The 27,348-nt window shown below is 38.6% G+C and overlaps 1 protein-coding gene across 1 annotated transcript in view; it reads left to right on the top strand.

The window, feature by feature from the left end:
* Positions 1–1,462: 1,462 nt before the first annotated feature.
* The window catches only part of LOC307258757 (nck-associated protein 5-like), a gene marked incomplete at both ends in the record, with an annotated part of 59,286 nt that continues 33,400 nt past the window's right edge, over positions 1,463–27,348 (top strand). Inside the window, 6 exons of the mRNA XM_080038412.1 lie at positions 1,463–1,491; positions 8,565–8,655; positions 11,327–11,482; positions 16,005–16,073; positions 17,593–17,631; positions 19,047–19,166. Coding sequence (XP_079894538.1) covers positions 1,463–1,491; positions 8,565–8,655; positions 11,327–11,482; positions 16,005–16,073; positions 17,593–17,631; positions 19,047–19,166 — 504 coding nt within the window. The remainder of the gene's footprint in view (positions 1,492–8,564; positions 8,656–11,326; positions 11,483–16,004; positions 16,074–17,592; positions 17,632–19,046; positions 19,167–27,348) is intronic.

Raw genomic sequence — 27,348 nt, forward strand, 5'->3', positions numbered from 1 at the left:
TGTGTATGTGACCAGGTCTAACATCCATTCAGGCATTATTATTATTATTATTATTATTATTATTATTATTATTATTATTATTATTATTATTATTATTATTATTATTATTATTATTATTATTATTATTATTATTATTATTATTATTATTATTATTATTATTATTATTATTATTATTATATTTGGGACTGGTATGGTGCTGACCATAGTTATAGAAATGTTTCTATATCAATGGTTCTGACATTTAAACAACTGTTCACACCGACTGTTTTGAACAGAAACCATTGGTGTGAAATTAACTTGTCTTTGCTGTGAATACGATTTCAGGGGGTCAGGAATGACCACAAGACTTAAAAACAATATCCAAGAAGAATACAGCAATAATAAAACGTGACATTAGTTCCATGCCTGTGCTGTAACACTGCATGATGGAGTAGAACTGATGGAGTGTACTGAGTGAAGTGAGTCACAAACCTGTGGCTGGATGCTAGTGCCGGAGCAGAATAAAGATGGAAAAAAACCATAATAATTACGTTGTCAAAAATCCCTTGTTGTCCAGATCAGTGAATATCTCCTCATGATCTGCTACCAGTCCGTTCTGTTTATGCGCTGAACAAAAAAAAAACATGTTAACTTAAGCCAAGGGTCTATAAACTGGTATGTAAACAAATAGTATGTAAACAAAGGGGGCCCAGCCTATCAACATACCAGTTTACAGATCCTAGAAAAAAAAAGTGATTTTGACAACAAGCGTTCTCCAGTTCTTACGGAGCTTACAGGTTGAACAGGGTCATTGAATGCAGCTAACAATTAACATTGGTGGTCAATTCACAAAAGCAACAAATTCACCACAGCAACAATAAGTGGATAAATATTCAGACAGGTATAAAGCCAGAGGACCAGCCGTATAGGTAATATTGTCATAATAATTTTAACAAGACCTCAACCTTTTCTACAGTGGTACTATGAGGGCACTTTTGAGTATGTGTCCTTCTTTGGACATACAGGTATTTGGTCGAAAAGTGACAGTCTAGCCCAAGGATACGCTGAAATGTCATGAGTAAGGAGTTTGTCCATCTCAAAACCTGTCAGCTGTGGAGAAAAACAGGGACCTGGACGCTAATTCAACACTACATTGTGTGAGGTGGAGAGAGGACAGATGAGGTCAGGCTGTGTCACCCCCTCTCTCTCCAAAACAAGTTAACTTTCCCCACAAACGGTCTCCTTTTATAGAGGGGAGAAAGGCAAGCTGCTGAACAGATGTACTGTACCTATTGAAATCTTCAGTGGGATTATAATATGCAAGATTAACAACAAACTAACACTGGTGTTTACTCCCTGTCCCCTGCAGCTACGCCACCAGCGACACTGATCCGTTCTAATAATATCCCCAGCTGGAGAACAAACAACATCTGGGCGACGAGAGAAAAGAGAGAGGGCCAGGTCTCAGCAGGGTTGGCAGCAGATGGTGACTCTGCAGCAGCACTTCTCCAGGTATCAGCCAGCCTACACACTCTGAAAAGCAGTTACATACTCCACCAGAGCCCGACCGACAGTGTTTTTCTTAAAGGTCACCTGTTATGCGAAATGCTCTTTTTCCATGGTGTTTCAACATCTAAAGGGGACTCCCAAAGTATGAGAAAAAACAACTTTTCTCTTGTTCTCCACCTCCATCTTTCTGAAAACGTGTGTTGGAAAAACCCAAATCAGATTTTTCTCCCCTCATGATGTCATAAGGGGAGAAGCCACGCCCCCCTCATTACCAACCTAACATGGCACTACCTCCACCTGTGATAAGCCACAACCCCAGATACATCTGGGTCTAACTGGCAGTTAACCAGCAAAAACCTGGATACAGATAGATTTCCTCTTCTGTATAATGGTATCTGGTGGCTAGCAGCTAACAGTCTGCCTTGCCTTTGACACTGCAGAGTTGTCCTCTCAGTAACCCACGTGAACTCTATGTGACATGTCATCATAAGTGTACTAAAAGCTGCATTAATTGATTTTTGGGGGTGTATCTCTGGGGGCAGCGGAACAAGCTGTTAAACACAACACAGACACATTATCAACGCAGAAAGATGTTACGGCTAACGCGTTAGCCCGCAGGTGCTTATTTACACATCCAGCAGACACGGAGCAACATTAGCATTCATCTGGAGTCGTGTTTTTGGCACTTAATGTGAGTCATATGTTTACTCTCCTTTTAAGCTTGTTATAGTGAAGCATTAAGCAACGAAAGAGCCAGGTATTTTTTCTCAGGACTTGGGTGAGATTAAAAACAGTGGCTTTAACAAACCTTTTAGTGCTATCTCTAGTTTGTGGGTTGGAAAACCAAAACAATACTGTGTGTTAAAAGTGTAGAACTTTATCTTCCAACATTTCCCCAGGACGCCCATTATATATAAAAATGTTTAAGCCTGTTAAATTTGTCCGTTCTGTACTACTGTAGAAACATGGCGGCGTGCCATCTTTTATGTAGATACAAAAAGCCTCATTTAAGGTAAAAAAAAAACTTTACATTTCTCAAGCGATTACACACGTAGTAAAACACATGAATATTATTTTCCATTTCTACCACGTCTGTCCGGAAAAAACGCCAATTCCCATTGAACACTGAGCCTTTAGTCCTTTCATCCAGTTTTAATATAAACTAAATGTGAATGGTGCAACTTTAAATGAGCTCACAGCGTATAAAGGAAAAGAAAGTTGTTTGTGTGGGGAAGACAAGCTGACTTAAGCTAGCCTAAGCTACTTTCAGGAGGTTTTGACCTAAACAGCATCATTTTATGGCAACTAATTGCCTGAACTTCTTTATCAGTTAACTTTAACTATTAGCTAATGGCTATGCAGTATATCCTGATAGTCTTTTTTTGCCTTTTGGTGTCAAACATTTAGCTGTGGTCTCGTATTGACCTGTATAAGATTGATGCGGCAATGTGGTGTAGGAGCCAATTTCAGTATTGTTACATTTCCAAATTCAATTTTAGTGACAGTGTGGCTGTCTGTATACTCTCAAAGCCATTACCTTTGATACACTGCAGCTAGCTAGTGAGAGTGATGTGAGTTTTTTCTGTACAATGTTCAAAAAGTTTCCCCATAGTCACACTGTCATACCTGAGATTAAAAAACCAGCAGCCACAAATCAATGACAAACTGTCCAATGGATCAACAAACATAATGCACAGCACACATCCATCACATGCCAAACAGCAAATGTGATGAGCTGCTGGGCCTCTGTGGTGACATCCAAGATTTTCATTAAGTTGAGAGCCCACTACATGTAGAGATTGTTTTTGAAAGAAAGATATCGCCTCTCTTTTTATTGGAGTAGCCGACACTAAAACCTGATACAAAGTGTCAACCTTGTGCAGTGAGAGCCCACTGCTGTGTCCTACACACTTATTGATTTTGTTTTCTCCCAGCACGCCATAAAGGAAATAATAACCAGGCATTATGTCCAGCCGACTGTTGCCCCCCCTCCCATCTGCATATGCTCAGCGAGGTGTGAGATTAGGCCCTGATGATTTGTGAGTGTAAATTAATTCGTCCCCGCCATGCAGAGGATATTTGAACTGCTGCCCAATGTTTGAAGAAATTATAAATTAGTTTTATTCTTACTTTCTTCTTAGTTAACACAGGAGGATGTGTGTGTCAGGCAGCTGAAGAACCCGGCCTATAGTAAAGAAAATTTAACTTTGCTTTCATAGAATTGGCAAATAGCGGTTTAAATCACCACCCTCTATATTTTGAATCTTGTTAAAAGCTGTTTTTTCCCCCAAGCTTTTTAATTTTTTTATGCAAACCCTGACTGTCAGTGTTCTGATGAAACTTTGCTGTTGATATGCCTTAAAACACCGGCCACTAAGGACCTTTTAGGACACATCATTTATTTACAGAACAACTTTATCCTTGAAGACTGGAAATCAACTTCAGAGTTAAAAAAAATATATATTTTCCACTTGAAAGTTCTAGATAGTTTTCAATTTGATACTACATGACCAATAACTGCTTTTTAAAATTAACAACAAACCAAAGAATCATGATATTTACCTTGTTTTGTCTAAATTCCTTCTTGAAGTTTATCTTTAGAATTTAAAAACACTTATTTTTTTAACAAACTGTTATCTGGTTTACTTACTTACTTCTCACACAAATGATTGTTGAATCATACTGAGAAGGAAACATGGATAATTCAGTTAGATGTAAGAAAGTTATTCTTTTTGTATATTGCTTCAAGTACATTTATGCACATTATGTGAATTATAGTACAGCAATTGTACATGCAGTTTCATGAGAACCTAACCATAAAAATCAACTATTACATGCCTAAAACAGCTAGAAACAGTTTTCAAGGTGAAGTGTCCAAAAAAAAACATAAAAAAATATTCTAAAAAATGTGCATCATTTGGTGGCTGTAGTGGAATGCAATGCAGGTCAAGTGATGACACCAAATAATGCTGATGTTGACTGGATATTGGCCTAATAATAATAATAGCAATCCTGTCTGTTAGGGGTCCCATTTAAATACACCTAAATATGTCAATGTGCTGTAAATAGACAGACATTAAAACAATAAAGAAGATTAGCACTGAGGTGCTTCTCTATGCAGATTGTGATCAGTTTTGATTTTTTTAACTTAAGTGTGGAGAGGGGTCACTATGGGGGAAACTAGGCCATTCATTCAGACATTGTTGTGCACAATGAACTGAGGGTTCTGCTTTGAAAAGTGTAGCCTGTGGCAAAATGTCACAGAGCATGCAGCAACCCCTCTGGTAATAAAGTAGGGGTCAGTTCCACTCAAAACAAATGCCTATGCACGGTCACTGAAGCAATGTCACACACTCTACATACTGTCAACACATGCATGGGTGCACATGTGTGTCTACATATGTAGAGCATATAGCATGTAAACTCTATAGGGTTGAGCACAATATGGGTGTGTGTGTGTGTGTGTGTGTGTGTGTGTGTGTGTGTGTGTGTGTGTGTGTGTGTGTGTGTGTGTGTGTGTGTGTGTGTGTGTGTGTGTGAGTGTGTGTGTGTGTGTGTGTGTGTGTAAAGCTGCACACACGCAGTACGTACAGGTAGCAGATATTGAGGAGATATTCACTGTTCTTGACATGAAATGAGTTTGACTACAAGTATCCTAGTACTGTTGACCCCCGCTCCCTGGTTAAAGTTAATTGTTTTCTGCTTCATGACTGTTATAAATTCATGGTGGTTTCTTGTTATGTTTGTAAGTAGAACATTTCTCATGTGAGGAGATAACAAAGTTGAATATTATTTCTTATATTATGTGTTTTACCTAGTGATAATTGTTTTAAAGGGAAAACTGCAGCCGTTTTACACATGTACTGTACGTAGAGCAGTTTATTGGTCATGGGGAGTTCAACTCAGCCTCTGAAAAGCAGTTTTAATATTTCACTTTTACAATGTGGTCGGCCAGCACTATTCATTGCCAGCAAAATCTTGCCAGATTCTCTTTGTAGTCACAGCAGAGCAAAATCACAACATCCATAACATTCATTCAGCAGCTCTGAAATCTGAAATGAGGTTGAACTGCAGGAACAATCAGACGGCAGACATCTCTCCGGCCAGACCACAGCCGTGATGAGAGCGGGGATGGCAAGGAGAGAGTACTACCAGGCCTAGTTAGGGCAGAGCCAGAGATTGTTTGTTTTTTTCTCTTTTCTGAGAGCCCTCAGCTGCACATTATTTCCCACATGGTCCACTGGGAGACCAGGAGACCCACTTTCCATTCAGTGGCCAATCACAAAACACAGAGCACTCACTATAGTGACTGAGGACACTACTGTGGGGACTGTGTGGTTAGCCTATAGCCAACATTTTCAAATGAGCAGCACTGGTGAGATTCAGTGGGGGAGCAGCATGGGGGTGAATGATGACGTAAAGAAGTAGAGGCAATCAATGAAACAGTCCTGAGAAAAACACGATTGTTGATAGGAATCAGGTGGATGGGGGTGATGGGCCGAAACAGACCAAATTACCCATCATGCATTGCGACAGCTGCACTCAGCCTGATGCTTGAGGCTCAGATGCTGTGAAACATAACCGAAACATGCAGAAGAAGAGTAATGTATCATTTGTAAATAATTGTCTAAAATAGAAATCGTTTTCTAATCCAGAAAGGTGGTGAGAAGGAGCACTGCGTGAATTTTTATAGACAGAAAATGAAGCTTTTGTGATTATTGATGGTTAAAGAGGCTGGCTTCAAGCGTTTGATTCACTTCTGTTTGACAGGGTAGAAAGAGTGATGCTATCAAATCAGCCGCATGGATAGCGATGACTATTAGGGCAGTTTCCCCAAAAAGGGTCATGTGAGGCCCTATTTCCCCCTGGAGCCCTGAACCACTCTCAGCCTCTGGACTGTGGCTGGCCAGAGCGTGCCTGCCATTATATTTGATGTGGAAATGAGTGGCTCAGCCAATGCTAGCAAAGCTACTGATACCAGTCACCAGTTATCACGGTTGAGAAACTTCGAGCAGCTGAAGCATTTTTTTTGGTTGAATAAATGAATGTATTGTATGAAACTAACTAACAGAAACTATTAGATTATATGTGAAAAGGGCAAACAGAAAGAAACAAAGGAGTTCCTTTTGAAGTTGTTATGGTGAACTCATCACCAAACAGTTGCCTAGTTACTTATTCTAGAGAAACTATGTCATTCATTTGAATTCATGTGTCTGGCTACCTGGCCAATGTAAATGTTTTGGCTTCTTTTTTGTCTCCACCAACTATTGAGGCAAATAACTTTAGTTGTTACTGTAAATGCTCACCATTTAGCCGCCATTTGCATTTCGGTGCTTAGCTTGGGTTATTAAAGTTTTGTCCGCTAAAACTGCTGCATCTGAAAGCTATACACCATGAGAGCCGTGAGAGTGAATCAATCAATTTGTGGCCTGTAAAAAACTGAAGCAATAAGATGAAAGACGCTACAAAGCTGAATACAGCTGATGGAAAGTCATTTAGCTCTTCCGCAATGTGAGGGACCCCTGTCACTTCAGGAGGTCATATGATAAATTAGAAGGGTGAACATAATGGTTTATGGCTTGTAGCTGGAGATGTTTTGGGCGCTCCAACCACTGCTCCACGAGCGGCCCTGTGGACAAAGAGAAGTTTGTGTTTTTATAGACTTTTAATCTTTCAGTACTTGAGACCAGCAGTCCCCCCTCCCTCCACCACCTCACCCGCTGCTTTCATTTAGGCCGGGTTTGTTTCAGGTCACTGCCAGTGACTTGGGGCAGGAATGCAAATGCTGGGCTCACTGTCAGCGGCTAGTGCTAATGGCCGTGCCACACGCATCAAACAGAGGGGAGGGGGGGGAGGGGGGGGGCACTGCTCTGGAACAGACAGAGCAAAATGTCACTGCATACAACATTATGAGGAACATGGTCAGTGTCTGTCAAGCATGCACAGCTCAGAGCGAAAGCAATTATGAAACCGCAAGGCAGGACTACACTGATACTGTGGAAGCCATTTCTAGAACAAATGTCAGCTGCTGCATTGTGGCTGTTTTGAAGCCTTATTAATGTGGACGTATTACAAGTCTAAGGACAATGTGAACGTGCACATAGCAGCACTTTAGTCAAAGTGAGAAATCTTAACTGTGAACATACTGTCGTAGACGTTATCATTTACAGGAAATAATGATTTGACAATTTAAACAAATGGGGAACAAAGATATGAGATACTGAGTTGTAATTTTCTTTTACTTCATGACTAAAGACTAACTTACTCCTTTTTATATATATTTTATGTCCTGCAATATGATGCATTATTTTATATGGATTAGGGAATATATGATTTCTTAAGTAATTGTAAAGATTATGTACTTTCATGTATGCATATATGTTTGTATGTATATGTGTGTTATGTGATGCTTTTCTTGTGAATTATAATAAAGGAAAAAACTGTTGACATTGTGTAAATGGTTATGGATTTGGAAAGGTCTGTGGAAAAAGATGCTGTCGGTCAGTTTTTTCTGAGCTGGTGCGACCATGATGTTGGCTGTTCATGGCATCACAACAGGTGAAATGTCCCTTTAACACACAAGAACCTGCAGCAACTGGGTTACCGTCTTCTCTCACCCTCCGTTTTATACTTTCGAATCCAATTAGCAAGTTCATTACTGAAGCCACTGGACTGGAAAAATGACACTGCACTGCAGACATTGTTAATTTCACCATTCAGTGTCTGCCTTGTCAAAAACTATTAGGCTACATAACACAAAGGTGTATCCTCACCATCAAAATTCATAACACAGGATTTGACTCCACTATTACTCCCATTCTGATATCTTTTAATATTTAGACTAACAAGAATTAAAATATATAGGCCTATTATTATATAAGAAACAAACAAAAATGCCGTTTTTATTGTGAATAAACAGTAGCGTTCGGTTGAAGTGCTTAAAAAATTGATGTTGAAATATGAGTATGGATTTTTGGATAATGGCCATTTTCTTCTATGAGGTCGTCTTTGATTCTCTCTAGCTGCCATCCCCTGACCAGTTTGTATGTATTTTTTTTTGTTGTCCTTGAACGCAGCATGGAGGAGACGGTGCGATCACTACTCCAGAACCAGGACTCACTGGAAGGGCCCAAGGTGGACCCACTGGACCTCATGAAGGCATACAAGGTACAAGAGCGAGCTCCGGTCACCACTAGATATATACATATATATATATATGAGAGATGATGTCATGTTTATGTTGTTGGTTTTATACTCGCATCACTGATTGATGTAAATCAAATGAAGCCTTGTCTTGAAAAACAAAAAAAAGAAGACTTTTATTATACAATTATAGAGGGATTCTCTGGAGACTTGATTGCTGGAGTGATGCATGGTTTTCAAAAGCTGTCGCAGTGATGCGTCTTAATCGAAAATAAGAATGCTTTTCTTAAAGATATAGTGCGTAACTTTGTCATGAACAGTATATGAATGACGCTTACATTCAAGCCATTGCCAAATAAGTTGACACAAAGTTGATTAAGCCTAACAGCTCCACAAAACTCTCTCTGTATTCCTCAGTAGTATGGCAATGTTTACAAACTGGTGTCACCCCTTGACACTGGTGAAGGAGATCAAGAAGCACCCACGGAGATGTGTTTCAGTTGTTGATTCTACTGCTAGGAAAAAACCTGGACTTACAGCAGAAGGAAAACAATCCATGCGCCATTGCCGAATGCTTACCTCACATAGATACTGCCGTCAGTGTTGTTGTAATTCCTATGAATTCCTCTGGGGGCGACAGAAGTGAATCAACTTTGTGTCAACTCATTTACTCATGGCTTGAATAAAACCGACATTCATTTATATCACAACGTTGTGCACTGTATAGCTTTTATGTTGTAAGAGTAATCAATTACAGGAATAGCTAACCCTTGAATTGGACAGTTTACCTTGGAGATGAGTCCTCACAATGTGACTCCCAGAACAAATGTTAGTCCCCACCACATGGAAACACATATGAGAGATTATCATTTAAGTTTATTATTGTTGCTGGTTGTGTGGATGAAAGTGCATAATATAATAACTAATGAACCATACACCAAATGCAAACAATGCTGCTAATTGATAATACTAATTAGTTTGGGATCTCATGTAACTCAACCATAAGCTTCTCCTATCCCTTTTATGCCGTCAACCATGCTTCTTTTATTTTTAATCAAGGCTTTTTAATAAATGGCTTACGCAAGTCTACACTCATCATTATTGCAAAGTGCTTCATAATGCATCAATTCAATACAGGCAAACAAACACCGAGCAATCATGTCTTCTTATCTCATGCAAGCAAATATGAAGCTCCAGTGAATAGCGAGACGTAAGCAAACATTTGTGCACCAATGACACTGACTGAAGTAAACTAAAGGGTTAAGACATACAATATTACCACATGGAAACATATTGTAGTACTGTATAATGTTAATATGTATCTACTTATTATTCTTATATAACTGTTGTAAGATTTTGATTTTTAGGTATTGTAGCAAAGCAAAAAAGCCCATATTATTTTCTGTATATTTCTATTCTAAATAGGAGCAACTGTAACAAACCAAATTCCCCCTCAGGGCTCAATAAAGTATTTCTGATTCCGATACACTTTGACCCTGGAGATGGTAGTCCGGTTTTTGTCCTCTCTACTAGTTTTTCGTTGCCAAAGGGGTAGATGAATAATGCTAATAAAGTACTGTATATGGACTGAGAGTACTGACTGACTGACTGAGAAAAGCTGGTAATCAAATAATGACAAAGTCTCAAACAATAGCTAATGGTACGAACAAATACTGTAAATGCTGGGGTATTAAATAATTACGGTTGGTGAAATGATCTGCGGCCTAATAAAACAGCCCACATGGTGAAGCAGTTTAGTAGCATTAAGCTAATAAAGCCAGGGGTTGCTTCACAGTGAGACAGACAGCACCACTTGCTGGGTCCTTTGATTAGATGGTCACAATAAAAGTGTGGGGTCAATGAAACCTTGAAGTGAAGCAACGTTGAATTTTAACTGCTGCAGTAATGTCTGCATTAACTGTTGTTGTTTATGAAGATGTATTGCCGTAGTATAATAGAGCACGTTACGATGAGAATTTATCTCTCAGTTCTTTGTGACCTTAAGCCGAGACACTGCAGGAGAATAGGGTAACATTTCTCACTTATAGATATCATCATGAAACTTTGCCGGTTGATTTCTAACATTTTACCAATTACTTTTTGTATTGACAATTAGTTCAGAAATGTTTGAATAAATGTATTCATTTGGCAAAATCTAGTTATGTGTACATTTGTTTAAGAACCAAAAATCTAGATGTTGGATAAAGCCGGACTTAAAATCTTTATTTCATTTTTCCAACATATTAGTTTCAAAGGTTTTTACGGAACAGATTGTGGATACAGTCCTTTTTCATTTTATGAATAAAGAAACACTATGTACAGTTCTTAAAAAAATAATTTTCTGCATGTTTTTAATAAATCAGACAATTAACAAGATATAAAGAACTCCTTCTGTAATAACCTGCAGAATATATTATGGAAAGTGTAGTTGATGTAAGTGCTTTAGAAGTTGAGATCTTGGGTTCAGAGTATTGAAAAAACTATTGGTGAGATAATGGCTGTTAAAGATCATGGGAGAAATATAAAGACACAAACAGACACCGTTCAGTAAAAAACAAACAAAATGTTTCGACCTTTTAGTTATGTATGACAAGATAGACACAAATCTCAAAATTGACCAGTGTTGAAAAGAAAGGATGTTTTTTCCTGCTATATTAAGAAGCTCGTCCTTGATCTGCTCTCTCTGCGTTTTAAGGACAAACTCCTGGAGGAGATGTGGAAACAGCAGGACAGTCTGGAGGGTCCCACGCCCACTGCAGCACAGAAGCCTGCCTCGCCTGAGACCAGCGCAGGGTTGGACGAAAGCTCAACGGACAGCAACCCCCTGCTGGAGAGACTCAGAGCCCTGGAGGTAAAGTGGATTGTATGGTCCACTACTTATGCTTCCACCCTACTCTCTCCCATTACCCCACCACTCTTCCTGTTACCAAAATCCTTTCCTTTCATCCCAGATTGATTGATACACTAAAAGTTCCACATGTTTCATTTAAGGCAAGACACAGCAGTCAAAAACAACACACTGGTCAATTTAGAGCTTTTTGGCTATTTTGCTCCCATTACATTTCTTCTTTCATACTAGTATAAATCAAAGGTCCAAAATGTACATTTAAGTGTTCATTCACTCATCGTCAGCTGCTGATCCAGGGTTATGTAGCGGGGGCCAGCAGCTCCAGCAGGGGAAAAGTTGGGTGTTTACCCACACAGCAGCGGCTCCACTAACGGCGATCTAAAACAGCCTGGCTCAGAGCCAGCAGCTGTTTATGTTTGTACCAACTGCCCAGAACGCCACAGATTGACGTATATTGGAAGGAGCCATGCCGGGCAGGGTAATTGCTGTGAGCGTCAACTTTTGCCGCGGTTAGTATAAACATAAACAAAGGTTCGCTTAGCCTTCACTGGAGATTACCTGGTATGCCTTTTAATATAGAGATTTGGTAATAGGGGGCAGCTCAAGGACAGCACACAAGGCGGTTTCTTCCAAGGGACTGAACATTATTAAGAGAGGTTATGCGATGGTCACTGCAGCCTTTTTTGTTTCATCCTTATTTGCGTAGGATTAAAGGGCTGGTGAGGTTGTTAAATACAAAATATATGCAGTAGACCCCTGTGGTACAGCTCTGTGGCGTCAGACTGGGTTATGTGGTGGAAAACTACTTGCTGAGGGCTAAGCAATTTAAAATCATTAGAGACATACACTGTAAGATGCATGAAAATAATTCAGAAACTGCCTAAGGTAAATACGTAATGACTTCCTTCAGGAACACTGGAACGTGACACCTGTCAGATACTGTTATTGTGTAATTCAGTCTTATTAGCTAACACAATTAAAAGCATAAGCATGTTCGAATGAAATGACCTGACAACAAATTAAGCAGTGTTGTGTGATTCATAGCACCTGGGTCCTCATGGCTGCATTTGAAAATAGCAGGGGCACACGTACAGTAGATGACAAACAAGTTTAGCCAACAGTCAGTGTTTCATCATGCCTCTATCCAGCGTTGAATATTATATAAAGGGAGAGCACATAATGCTGGAGAGCCGTCCTAGGGGCAAGAAGAAGAAAAAAACAGCAGAAGACAAGGGAGGGATTCATAACCTGGAGTCGATAATTAAAAATGCTGACAGGGTAGTTAACATTTGCTGTCAGTGTGAGTGTACAGTGTGCCACGCACACCTTATTCTCTGCTGAAAAGGTACCAGGACTTACAAGTCTGTTAAGAACTCTCAGACAGACATTATCTATCGCATTGCTACTTTTATTGCGAAGCATACTGTATATCCTTAAGGTAAAAGCAGCCTGAATTTTTTTTTATAAAAAATGTGCAAACGCTGACCATGAGTTGTTTCCTTGTATGTTGGGGCATAAAACAATACGTTGTCTGGTAAAAGTAACAACAACAACAATCTAAAAGTTCAAGTTTTTTTATTGTGTATCATTCATGCTTATCTTAACCAAGCATTAACAGTTATTAGTTAATGCTTAATGAGCATGAACTACCATTAACTAACTATTTATAGCATTAAATAAACATTAATTAACAGTTAATTGATGTTCCCTTATTGTAAAGATAAGATGGCACAAGCTGGATTTAACAGGCTTGTTGCTTCAAACTTCAGAATAGAAACAATAGGTCGGTTAAGGGTAAGCACTACTGGAACAGGATATCAGCTGAATACACTATAGACTGACAAATCACAGTTTAAACCTATTAAATCCAAAGATTACACTGGTCCCCAAAATATTTGGATTGATTCAAAAATGATTGAGGGTCACTTTCTGACCACTTCTGGACCAGAAAACAAATTCGAAATCCAAGAGTGTTTGGGCTGAAAATGGTGAGTCTGTCCTGTCATGAAACACTGTGGGGACATTTATAAAATGGACGTTTTATTCATTGAATTCTTCTTCTTTTGGGGCCAAAACTATAATAAATGTACATAATACATTAGGTTCTTGAGTGATACTATTTTTATCTGTTAAAATGTCCATTATTCAAAAAAGAAGAAAACATTTATACAGTCATTCCAAACTTTTGCATGGTAGTGTATGTATGTATATATGAATTGTGTTATACTCATATTTTGATAATTGATTGCACGCAGTATATGCAATCTACACTGTATGTTTAGCAACTGCAAATGCTTTTTAAGGTCTCATAGAATGCAGTTTTTCAGAAAAGTGGAGAAAAGGAGAGAAGGTTGTTTTTTTCCCTCATACTTTTGGAGTCTCGTCACACCGGGGAATCCCAAATGAAAAAGTGCATTTTGCATAATAGCTGACCTTTAATATTGCATCCTGCATCTTGATATTGCATCCCGCATCCTAAAAAGGTCACAACAACTGTTCAAGTAAATATATTAATGGATGCCTGCTAAATAATTGGATATAATGGAACATCATTTCAGTGATATTTATTTTCCGTGCTGACACTACAGTTGAATACTTAAAAAGGCCCATACTAACCACGCTGTCATTAGTGATGATCTTTTAGAATAAAGTGCCGTCTTAAATGACATCCATTATCTTGTCTACTTTGTTGACTCCAGTGAATAATTCTCAGAGTGTGTTCTGGGGATGTTCATGCCGTTGCCTCTTCATGGTGGCTGCTTTTTATTTGATTCACATCTGTAATTAAACTTTAACGCTAAACTGGAGCGACACTGGAATGTTTCTCATTTAGTCTGAAGCTACTTTCAAGTCATTATGGCACACTTGGGTACGTTCCATATAACCTGCCATGAAAAGTGAAACATTTTCTCCCCCGGACCCACAAATAACAGTTTCAAGAGAAATTATAAATAAACTAACTGAGCTTTCTGTGCTTTTTGACAGAGTAAATTAAACGACTCCACACAGCTCATCAAACCAAAAAGTAATGTTTAGTGGAACTTGACGGTTAAGCCGAAAACACTGATTGATGCATTGCTCTCTAGATCAACTCATCAATGTTAATGTTAACTGTTAACTGTACAAAAACGACCACACAGCCAAACATCTACTTTTTAGCAAGTAATGTATTTCTATATTCAGGATCATATGAGCAGTTGTGATAGATAGATAGATAGATAGATAGATAGATAGATAGATAGATAGATAGATAGATAGATAGATAGATAGATAGATAGATAGATAGATAGATAGATAGATAGATAGATAGATAGATAGATCCACTGTCTCACAATTTAAAGGTACTGCTCCTAAATAAATTAAGTTATAAGCATAAAAGCAATGCACATTATCACGTTCACAAGGTGATTACAGCAGTGGATTCATTGGGGTAAAACAGTTGTGGCTAGTTTTCTAAGAATATATTTCAAGCTTGAATTCAATATTATTTATGTGTTAAAAAGATCCACTGTCCATGTTCAGCATTAAAGCTTGTGTTAGTTTTGTCAAATCAATAGTAAGTGTTAGCGTGTGTAAAGTTCAAACACTTTAAGTTCAAGCCCATTTACTTGGACTCCCCTGACCTTTACACACACCTTCTCTGCAAACCCCAAAGGCTGATCTGTGGCCTTTTCAACCACTGTCCTAAGAACAGACCCAGAGTCAGAACAATCCATTCTCCATTGTGACCAGTTTGACTGAGGATATAAATCAGCGTCAGTTCGGTCTTCCAACCATGCAGCTATATAGGTTCAAATACTGTGGGGATTATCTGTGGCTGCCCTCTTGGGTTTCAGTTTGAAGTTAGTGTGGCTGTGTGAGTGATTATTTGGCTTCTGCTGCACTCTCGTGATTACCAGCCATTTCTGTGATGTCCCATGAACCTGTTGTTAAGACGAGTTGTCCCCACGGCACTCAAGTGAAAACAAACCATCTCAGGTATAGTCTCTACCCTTTTAGGATTTACTGGACTAATCATTTCAATGGAAAGTCACCTCCCGAGATCTCGAGAATGGTTGTGTGTTCCCCGCTGTGCAAAAAAAAACCTCTGTCAGTAATTGAATTATACCTGGGGTAACTACAAAGTGAGCCCCTCTGGGTGTCGCTAAGGTCTGCAGGGTGGCGTTTGCAATTCAAAGCATTGTTAATTTCAAACTATCTTTCTTCAGGGAAGCTGCTAATCCTACAGTGCTGCAGTGTGTGTGTGTGTGTGTGTGTGTGTGTGTGTGTGTGTGTGTGTGGGGGGGGGGGGGGGGGGGGGGGTATCATCTATCGGTTGGTTTGAAACAACAGCATCATCAAAGACTCGCTTCTATCACAGTACACATATTATTATTTTTTTTGTTCATGAATGACCATATTATTTGTCGTTATTATTTAGTTTTTCTTGTCAACTCTATTTGGATATTGAAATGGCAGCACATTCTAAGGAAGTCATTGCTGTCATTCATGCATTGTATCTGTCCGTGTGTTTTTGTCTGTCCAGGCGGAGAACTCTGCCCTGTCAATGGAAAATGACAATCAGAGGAAGCAGTATGAGCGCTGTCTAGATGAGGTGAGTGTTACTGTTCTCGTAGCACAAACAAGCACAAACATGCTTATATGCTAAAAACACCATCACCATCTAGTTTCAGTAATAGCTTGAGCTGGATAACATTGACACTGTACAGAGTCTCACTGTGGTTAAACCTCACATTTTCACAAAGTCAACATAATACTATCAGAATCAGCAGAGTAACCCCATAATCTTTTGACAGACAAGCATGAATATGGGAAAATCCTCACAACGGGGGAAATCAGAGATATGGTGCACACCTTTATCCATATCTGATTCTGAAGAAAAAGGGGAAAACTGCTTATTTTCTTTCTTTCCAAAAGGGATATGAGAAGATTTGATATAAATCTCAATCTTCTAAGACTGTTGGGAGTGTTGGTATTTGTTTTAAGGCGAGACACAGGTGAATAGTTTAAAATGTGTAACTTATAGATATTGACATAAACTTTTGCCAGTTGATTCCTAAAATTATAATACTATTTTTTAATTACTTTTCTTTTATGTTTGGCAACATCTAACTTTTTATGCATACATTTGCATTTCTTTGAAAATCAATAATCTAGATGTTGGATGAAGTCAGAGTTAAAATCTTTAAAAATGTTGAGATAATGGCCGTCAAGGAGAAATATACAGACGCAAACAGACAAGGTTTAGTCAATTAAACACGTTAATGAACATTTTGGACCTTTTATGTCCTTAAATCTCAAAATTGACAAGTGCTTGGAAGAAACAATGTATTAGCCTGCTGTGTCTCGCCTTAATCTGTATACATGAAATGACTTGAGGAGATGACTATCAGCTTTAGTAGCTAAGAGACATGCATACACATGACTGTCTAAAGTAAAGTCCATAGAGGAAAGCTAAGAGAAGGCGACCCCTCTTGAGTCTTTATTCTTTATTTATTTCTTAGCTGGCTTCACTAATTGGCTTGTTACCATGGCGATTGCTGCCTGTGAGGATTTAACATTATTCTGGTTAGAGGATAGAGTTTCTGCTGTGGGATTCTTTTCCCCTCTCCTGCTTTCTCATTCTAATAATGCACATTAATCTATTTTTTGGGGGAAAAGGGGAAAGCATTGAGAAGGGTTCTTACAATAAGCTGGGCCCGGTGCTTCTGATAGATAGGAGATGGAGGTGAAGGGAATTCATTTTGCAATACCCAAGAAGTGGAGACAGAGTTATTATTCCAGTGCCTACGGGTATAAAGTATGCATCCGCTTCAGAAAAAAACCCCCAAAAAAACAGGATTGAAGGCATTTGAGATAATGCAATTTTACATTCAAAATAAACTAAAATAGACTTGGATAAAGTTACACATATGAACTGCTGCTGTGTGATTTCACTCATTCTGACTCTGTGATGCAACCTGCTGTCACTCACATCTTACATGCCTCTGGTTTCTCTCTGACTGGGGTCGTATTCATTTGCAGTCCAGTCTCTCTGCATTTAAAATAACGCCCACCATCCTAAAACCTTTTAAACATTTATTCACTTTCTTTGTGTACCATGTCTCCTGTAGGTGGCTAACCAGGTGGTCCAGGCCCTCCTCACACAGAAGGTTGGTCCTCCTCTATGCACAACTCAAGCAATGTTAATCCATTCAGCCATTACAATCAGGAAGAGAAATGGTCCCTGCGTTCCAAATTGCATACTCTTTCTTTTTTTCTATTCTACATACGGTACTACATTTACAATGAAAATAGTAGACATCCAGGTATTTTTAAGCATACACAATCTGACCACAATAATTGTGACATCCTGAATCTTTTTTCTACCATACTAATTAGCAGAAAGTATGGGTATTGGAACGCAGGGGATGACTCACTTATGGCACATCTTACCTCATGATCTTTAAAAGTTAAAAGAAGTCTAAATCTGATTCAAGATCTGCAATCATTTGGCAGATGTTTCAGAAAGTGTTGCTGCTTTGAAAAGTGCAAATTTTAGCTTCCATAAATCATGACCACTTCACACACAGACTCAAGTGAGAACCTGCACCATTGATTTGATAACTTAAGACTTGACAAAAGGAGATTAAACACGCTCACTAAATCAGCTGACTACCACACCAATGAGTTGTGACTTCACTTGGACTTTAGACATTTGATAAGCCTAAATATTCAAATGTATTAGACATTAGAATTACAGTAGAAAACGTTTACTCAGAAATACATTCAGAAGCACATAAAAAAAACTTCACTATTTCTGTTTATTGTTAAATTTCAAATGTGATGGACAGCGTCTTGTTTAGGACACCAAACACAAAGTTTAGGACATGACCTTTACTTAGGAGGACCTCATATCACTGCTTGAGTCTTACTTTTGACTTACAAAACAATGACTCTGCCTTACCTCTGCATCTCTGTCTAGTCCAATTTTCCTCATAAAGCACTTGTTTATTCCACAGGGTTTTGGTTTCTGACGTTTGATTGAATTAATCAAAATTGCACAAATAACACACGGAGAACCAAACATACATTAAATATGGTGTCATTTGTCCATGGTATAACTACACTTAAGGTGTCATTTTTCAGTATAGTATGGTATCTCTAAACAGAAAGCACTCTTTGTTATGTGACAATCCACCGGTATTGTGTTCTGCTCCGGTTGAATTAGCATTTGATTCACGTGTAGTTTTTCATGCACATGCTCATGCTCATGCCATTTTTAGTATGCCACTATTTATGTAATATTACTTGTTCCTACTGCTTTACATATGGTTTGTTGTGTTGTTATTTTAAGAGAATTTTCAGTCTATGGGATAGTTAATATTAATATCCTTACGACCCAAAATTCTCTCACAGTTATGATACAGCATTTTTTTTATTTTGCTTATGTTGTACAAACATTTAAGACATTTACTGGTGAAATTGGGCTATAATAATGTTTTGATTGATTGATTGAAATATCGCAATCATAATAGTCAGTCACAATGATCTGTCCATTCGTTCTCCTCTTTGGGGTGGTTTGTAGGACTTGAAGGAGGAGTGTGTGAAGCTGCGGACCCGCGTCTTTGACTTGGAGCAGCAGAACCGCATACTGAGTGTGCTGTTCCAACAACGGGTCAAAATGTCCACCAGTCCCGTCTCCCAGGTAGGAACACATGGATGGCACAATGGAGACAAACACACACTGACAAGCCATGCTCTGCTTCAAGGCTGTTTGAATTTTGCATGAGCAGTGCTCCACTTCTAAAAGTTGCTAACATTTTATAAAGTAGAGGGAAATTTAACCACGATGTCATTTAATATAATCTGTTAGGACGTACAGTTTTCCCTGTCAGATTTTGAATTGCAATTGGTTTCATTTGGGCCTCCGTTCCTTACTACTGTAGCAGTTAGTGTCAAAGTGGAACACTTGAATGCACCGTAGGTTATTAAACAGTCATTACCGACTCTTGCCGTTCTCTTTTTGTATGCTAATCATGAATTTAGCCAGACTTCTAATCCATTGGCTGGAAAGTGACAGTACACAAAGCGAAAACAGAGCTGCTCTAATTGGAATCCTCTCTAGCCATGTCGCGTGAGGGATAATTGGTTCAAACGTTGGCCTTGTTACGCTATTGTTGTACATAATGGCATTTGGTTGTTCAGTTGTTGAGCCTTATAACTTTAAAGCTATTTAAAGCTGCACTCATCCATATTTTGTGTACAAATGTTTGGGGCTCTCTTGCTTGCCACAACTTTTTCTTATTAACATTGTTGCGACCACAACAAGGATCTATTTATAACAAAATGGGCTCTCAAAACCCACTGTATGCTGTCTACCCATGAAAAAGAAGAGATATAAGCTACAGCTGGCTTAGTTGGAAAGATAACTAAAATATTCTAATCAAGTTAATGCACATTTTACTAAAGTCAGAGTAAAATTACTTAAGAATCTACTAAGTATTTTTAAAACTTTATAAAATGCAGCAAAGTACAATACTTTAAATAAAACTTAAGTAAAGGTGAAATTACAGAGTTTAAAAACCACTTTAAAAAGTACTCAATTACAGTAACATGAATACGTGTCTTTAGAAAAACAGTTAAGCTCTTTTGACCATAGAAAGCCAGGAAACCATATGTGTCACAACTAACCCAGTAAGAAAGCGCAAAAAAGATTAAATACTGATGACATTTTTAAAAGCAAAGCGTCGGTTTAGGACAAAAAATAAATAAAAATAATTAGTATTTAAGGAAGTTATGTAAAATGTAAATCTACTTTCCTTCTTTGTCAACCACTGAAGTCGCGTTCTGTTGTCAGAAAAGTGCTGATGACACTAATGCTCACCCATCTTTCAAAATGTTCCACCAATCAAAGGGTGAACTAATGAACTGCAGTGTATGTGTTCTGTCCCTCCCTTGGTGATAATCAGCATGTCAGCGCCCTGTGAAGGAATTGATCTTTTAACCTTTTCCTCTAGCAGTCCTTTACATACACAGGTTAGCTTGTGTAACCTGGCAGACCGTCTCCATTGGCTGCTTTGATCAGCGTCTAAACAATAATGAGGCAGCGCTGCTCTCATGCTGCACGGCTGAATAGAAACATTTTAAACTAATCAAATCCATTCAGATCTGAAGTATATTTTAAGTGTGAAGGGTGACCTGGCTCATACCTTCTAGCCATTCATAATAGAAGTAGATTTGTATTGCAAAAGAGTTGAAGCAATAGTGTCGAACTTTTTCATAGAAATGAATGTCGATTACATTCAAGCCATCGTCAAAGAAGTTGAAACAAAGTTGATTAAGCCTATCGGCTCCACAAAACTCTTTCTGTATTCCTCAGTATGGCAGCGTTTGCAAACTGGTATGGCCCCCCGACAATGGCGCAGGAGCTCAGAAAAATTCAAACAAGCGCCTAAGAAGTGTTTCAGTTGTTGATTCTACTGCTAAGAAAAAACCTGGACGCAGAAGGAATAAAATCCATGCATGACCTCATGTAGCTGCACCAACAGTATTGTTGTATTTACTCAGAATTCCTCATGGGGCGACAGAAATTCGCACTATAGCTTTAGCTTCGAAACGTATCAAAAATATGTATATCATTTCGTCAATATCTCCAACATACTGAGGGTTTAGCAAGTAAGAATCTCTCCAAATAGAATTAATTTGGTTTGATTGAGCATTTATTAAAAAACAGAAAACACAATGACAAACAAATAAGAATGCATATGTTCTGCTGACCACTACAACAGTGGTTGGTGTGTGTGTGTGTGTGTGTGTGTGTGTGTGTGTGTGTGTGCGCGCGCGCGTGCGTGTGTGTGTGCGTGCGTGCTTGTGTGCGTATGTGCGTGCATGTGTGTGTGTTGCAATGGATAGCAAGAGTGAAACTTACTGCATGAATTGCTCTACCATGAATAATTAATGATGGATGATACTTCTGATGGACGAATGATTCTTTCCACATTCTGAGCTGAATATTGTAACAACCCCCTGCGCCTCCCCTCCCCTCCCCAGGCATGGATGGTGGAGCCCGGCTTGTTAGCCTTTCACTTTTGGAAAGGTGTAAAGCTGTAATTGGCAGAAGCGTTGGGTTATTGAACTGCAGAGAGGATCTCTTACTGTCATTGCACCAGCGGGGGGGGATACACATGCTTGTTGAAGCTAATTACAAATACACTACGACATACTTAAAGCATGTGCTGTGCTGTTAACTACTTGTATAAGGACACTGGTGCTGTATTTGCCCTTCCTTCATTATTTCTGGTTGGTTGCAGGGATGTAGGGGAGAACGGGGTAATTTGTCACACGGGTTGGTTGTCACAATCGTTATATCTCGGAACCAGAAGGCGCTGTCTGTGAAATTTTGGTATGTAAATATCCAGAATTGGGATCAGAGGTCACCTACATAGTCTTCCTTGGAGTTAGACTGCTGAATTTGAGGTGAGACGACTGTTTGTGTTTTTCATGTCAAATTGAAAATATTTAGCTCCTCAGTATTTTTCTTCTAGGCTTTTACACAATGGGTTTATGACAAAACACTTGTTACCCATACAAAGTGTGAAGGGTAAGCTATAGTTTAGATAGTGGTTAGCAAGCTAATTAGTTGTCAGATGGTTGTTGGCCTTGATGCTAGCAAGAAATTCAAGTTGGGGTTGGTCGTCACATTTTTTGGGGGGTTGGTTGTCACATGTTATCTCAAGGCTGCAGCCAGAAAAGGAACCCAATAACAAAATAATTTGCCAAGCTGTATCCTCACTGACACCCCAGAGAAGGAAAGAATAGAGCAGGAAAAGGCAGCTAGCATGCAAAAGAAAAAAGGGCAACAAAATCAAAACAACCCAGTGCATCCCAAACTAGACCAGCTGCCAAGGCTACAGTAAGTTATGTAGGCCTATTTGTCAACTTGACAATGCAATTAAACTTTCAAATTTAGTTCTACTTGCTTGCCTTCTTTTTAAGATTATTCCCATTAAGATAACATTGTGACAAACAACCCCATAGTGTTTGACAACCGACCCCTTGATGGGGTTGGTTGTCACAATGTGTAAGGGTGTCTGTGATGATTAATTTCTTCTTTATTACAATAAGATAGAAAAAGTGAGGGGTACACATTTCAAGCCAACACCTTAAGCTTCAATTTAATGTAGGAATGACTATTGAAAGATGTTTAGGTGATGAGCAATTCTCACTAGAGTAAAAAGTGTGCCTACTTACCCCGTTCTCCCCTACTGTTAAGTCCTGGGTCTTGAGTCCAGTCTGAACACCTTCACGTCTTAGATTTGGTGGGTGTTTTTTATTCTGTGTTCAGACAGAAGAAATTTGACCAGGCCAGGATGACACATCACATGTCGCATTCCATTTGTTTATTTAATTTTCTTATCAATGCAACTCACATAATAATAATAATTAAAAAAACATATCAATATGAACAATTTCTTTCTAGATAATCACCAATTCAAATGGCCACCAGGGCCAGGCAATCGTTTTATCTCCATATTGATTTCAGATATTTCTCAATATGACAGATATGTTACTGTAAATGCATCATAAAGCCAAAGTTCATATACAATAATTTTTTAGTATGAAACACTGCTGTAAGTGCTGTCTCATTAAGAGCATTCCCCTCTGTCAACCGTTACAGCAGGTTTTGGTTTATGCACATATTTAATTTGCTCTTAAAAGGAAAATTAAATATTCCCAAATGGAAACAGTGGAAGACTTAGTGAGTATTATTGAACTACATGAAAAGTTACTTCAACATTCATCGAAGCTTTCGCTCAACCGCAGAAACGAAAACATTTTGGGAGCTGAAATATGGTTCAGGTATCGGTACCTGTATCAAAATCAAAGATACCCTGCCTGAGTGGAGTCAAGAGGAGACTATAAAACTTTTTTTCCTTTTTAAAAAACAAATACACGAAGCAAACAGAAATGCATTCTCCCATCATGTTTTTCAATGTGGATTCACCAAGCTTTAATACTAATAACCTCATCTTGCTGCGCCTTCCTCTTCTGCTATGGTCTATTGAATTTGAGTTTCTCTTGACAGTTTTCCGGAATTTCAGTTGAAATGCACGCTACATTAAGATGGAAACAGGCATTGAGATACATGTTTTCTCCAATGACCACAGTGCAATACAAATACAAGAGTGCATTTTCAGTATGAGGACACATACATATTTCTTGATTCTTGATTGATTGCTCTTCACCTTTACATTCTGTATTGGGTTCATTGTTGTGAATTGAGATTGTGGTGTTTTCCAATATCACTAGACCATGTAGTGAAACAAAGATGCATTGTCCAATCCTTATTAATGCTTCCATGTATCTGCCAAGTAGCTAAATAACCTTGAAATGCCATTGGTAATATGGTTGTATTGTGGATCAACTTGTTAACAACAGCTGCAGCTTACAGACCGGCTCTGTGTTTCATTATCAATTCAGGGCTTTGAGGCATGGTCTCCAGTTATTATGCAGACCAAACAAATGTTATGTTGAATAACACATTTCAGCATCAAAATCGTTCCATAAACATTACAGAGGGACACACTGGCTTTAGTTAACGGAAGTGCACACAGAGTTTTTTCCTCTTGACTCACAATTTTGCATCTATTAAAATGTTCATTAAAAAGTGGAAATGTGGTAAAGGCAGAGTCTGTAGAGAGTCAGAATGAAGATTGGTGTTGTTCACATGTTACTTTTTTGTGCAATCATGATCATGGAATTGGCTGTCTTATTAAACTTCTTCATAGAGCCTTTAGACCTGATCAACTAGAAGACCTTAGTCGACAACTGATCATGAAGTACAGTTAAGACCCTCTTTAGTAAGGTAAAACACCAAATTAAGTGTATTTGGCCGATAAAAAAGTTTGATATTCACATATTAAACTTGGATTTGTATTTACTCTCTTTTTCATCTTGAAACTCTAGCTATACAGTATGTTTTCAGGGGACTGGTTTGATTTCACAGACAGAATTGGTCATTACAAATATTTGATAAACTGTATTTTCCATCTTCATTGAAATGGTCATGGAATAGCCTAGGCAATCCCAGAGCATTTCATTAAGTATGCCACGAGTCTAGCAGAGCTGGACAACCTGTCCTTCATATTTAACCTTTTCTGTGAAGGCCAAGCTTGCAGCCTCTGCTCAAAGAGGATTCTGTCTTTGTTGGAGTGTATGTCACACTGAGGTAGATGCCTGATTAAATAAGGTAGATGCCTGATTAATCAAGGTCTCATTGGTAATTCCCAAGTCCATTTGTGTCTAGTTGTGTGTCAGAAATTATGTGACAGAAAAAACATATGAAAATATATATTATAATATGAATGGTAAATGGACTTGACTTATATAGCGCTTTTCTAGCCGATTTTCTCAGCCCCAAAGCGCTTTACAATTCTTACCACATTCACCCATTCATACACCGATGGCAGTAGCTGCCATGCAAGGCGCTCTCTGAACCATCGGGAGCAATTTGGGGTTCAGTGTCTTGCTCAGGGACACTTCGACATGTGGCGGGTAGGCGGGGAATCGAACCTCCGACCCTGCACTCCAGAGGCAAACTTCCTACCCACTTCGCCACTGCCGCCAATCATATCATATCTTAAATAATTGTTCAGATCTATTGACATATTATGAATACTGTAGTATACTGTATATACTAGTCCATGGAGAGAATTTGACCTGCCTTGCCCTTTCCTTTAACACTTGAATAGTTATTAGACTATTCTCATGATGTTGTCTGATGTTACCATTTGTTATGGCTAATTCCAAATCGTACTTATAATAAGTATTTCACAGTTTCACCAGGCATAATGGAGCAAGAAAAATAATGTTAACAACTCAACCTTGCTGGCAGCATGACAAAAGAAATAACTTGTATCTGCAGAATGCTCCCTTTGATTCACTAATGCAATGCAGCAACCCCTGTTATCCAGGAGTTCATTAATGATAATGTGAGATAAAAGCTTGAATATTAACTCACAAACAAAAGTTTTTACTTTCATTAAATAATTTAACCATGCCAGTTTGGGGTATTTGAATTGTTGTCCTCCTAAAAAGTTACATATGGGATTCCCTGCTGTGCATTTGAACAGAATTCTCGTTGTGGCTTTAACTATTGAATGAGTTCACTGAAGCCGGTTAGTTTAGGGAATTTGTAGGATGCTGATTTGTTCGAAAGACAACACTGGTACACACAATGTAGAATTTATTCAAACAGAATTTGTTGATTTCTTTGGCTGCTGTAAATACAACGTTTTCATATTATCAACTTATTATAAAGATGCTAAGGTCAAAATGCGCTGTAAACATTTGTTAATACACAGCCCAGGCTCTGTTAAAGGTTATGTGATTACCTATGATTGGCCCCTTTGTTTGCATACCCTTGTTTACATATCAATTTACAGAACCTGGGCTGTGTATTAACACTGGATTTTTTTCAGCGACCACGCGGCATAGTCAGGTAGCAAATTGTGAGGAGATATTCACTGATTTTGACCAAAATAGTTTTGACAACAAGCGTTCTCCAGAATCGCTCTTGTATTTACTCATAACATACTGTATGTAGATAAAGTACACTAAACCTGTTGCCACAACAGCCATTTGAGTTCATCAGGATGGGAAGATACACTCTAAACATATACTGCATAAATGAAAGTTGTTTATTATTATTATTTATTGTTTATCAGCATTTTGAAATTATTAACCCTAGCTTTCAAATATGTTTTTGGTGTCTTAAACATCTATGCCGAGCACATTCAATATGCCAGACATGGTACTAGATAAGGTCACTGTTCCATACAAGCCCACCCGGTGAGAACAGATGAACAGTGTGATACTGCAATAAGAGATCATGGCCTTTTTACTGCTACTAACTCAATAGGCTCTATTCTTTGGAAGAGAGTACTTGGAAAGAGAAAAAGAAAACACAGGTAATTTCATCGTCCGAGTTTTTTTTTTTTAGATTAGGGACATTAACACTCTGGTGGTGTAAATTTGGCAGATAACGCACAGGTCATTATGTACGAATTATTGAAATGGAAAATTTGTTTTTCACTGCACGTTCTGCTTGTTTGGTTCCTTAATCACTGTGACAGCACACCTGTTCCCAGTTATGTTGACTGACTCCAGGCAAGGTTACAGCGAGGTGTCATGCATGGCATTACACGCACGCTTAAAGGGAGGAAGTGAGAATATCTCTCTGTTTGTTCTAGTTGTGTTCAGTCTGTGTGTTTTAATCAGGTAATGAGCGAAAAACTGGAGGCAAGCGTGCGCAAACAGAAGGTGCAACATGTATCTTTTCACAGCCAACTGCGAACATGAAGACCCTCTTGTTTCTCGTGATACTGTTCAATATTGTCATCAAAGTACCTTGGACCAGCCACTAAACAGATAGGTTTAAACTACAATATCTATATACAGTATAAACAGTAATTTGCCATAGAAACCTAGTAAAAGTAAAACTCTGCATTGAAAGAGTCTGGAAGGTGCTGTCTGCAAAAATAAAGTGTCAACGTACAGTAAACTGAAAAAGTGAGCATGGAACTACCTACACAGGTGACATTGCGCTTACGTTACAATGAGCATCATATTTAGCAATGACCGCGTGCGCAGATTGCTAAGCAAATGTCTGTACAGGTGGTACATTGATTGGGTTAAATAAACACGGAATGCACAAACGTATAGACTACTCATATGTAAGCTGTAGCTTGCAGGCAAAATGGAGTGCAACATGTGTTTGTGAGTGGCGTGGGAATGTTTGTGTGATAGCTCAGCACAAGCGCTACTTCTATCTGCTATTTCCTTTCAGTCCGTTTTTTTCCGGCCTCTGGGTGTTTGGACCGGTTGGA

The sequence above is a fragment of the Ammodytes marinus genome (genome assembly GCF_949987685.1).
Source record: "Ammodytes marinus genome assembly, chromosome: 12".
NCBI lineage: Eukaryota > Metazoa > Chordata > Actinopteri > Uranoscopiformes > Ammodytidae > Ammodytes > Ammodytes marinus.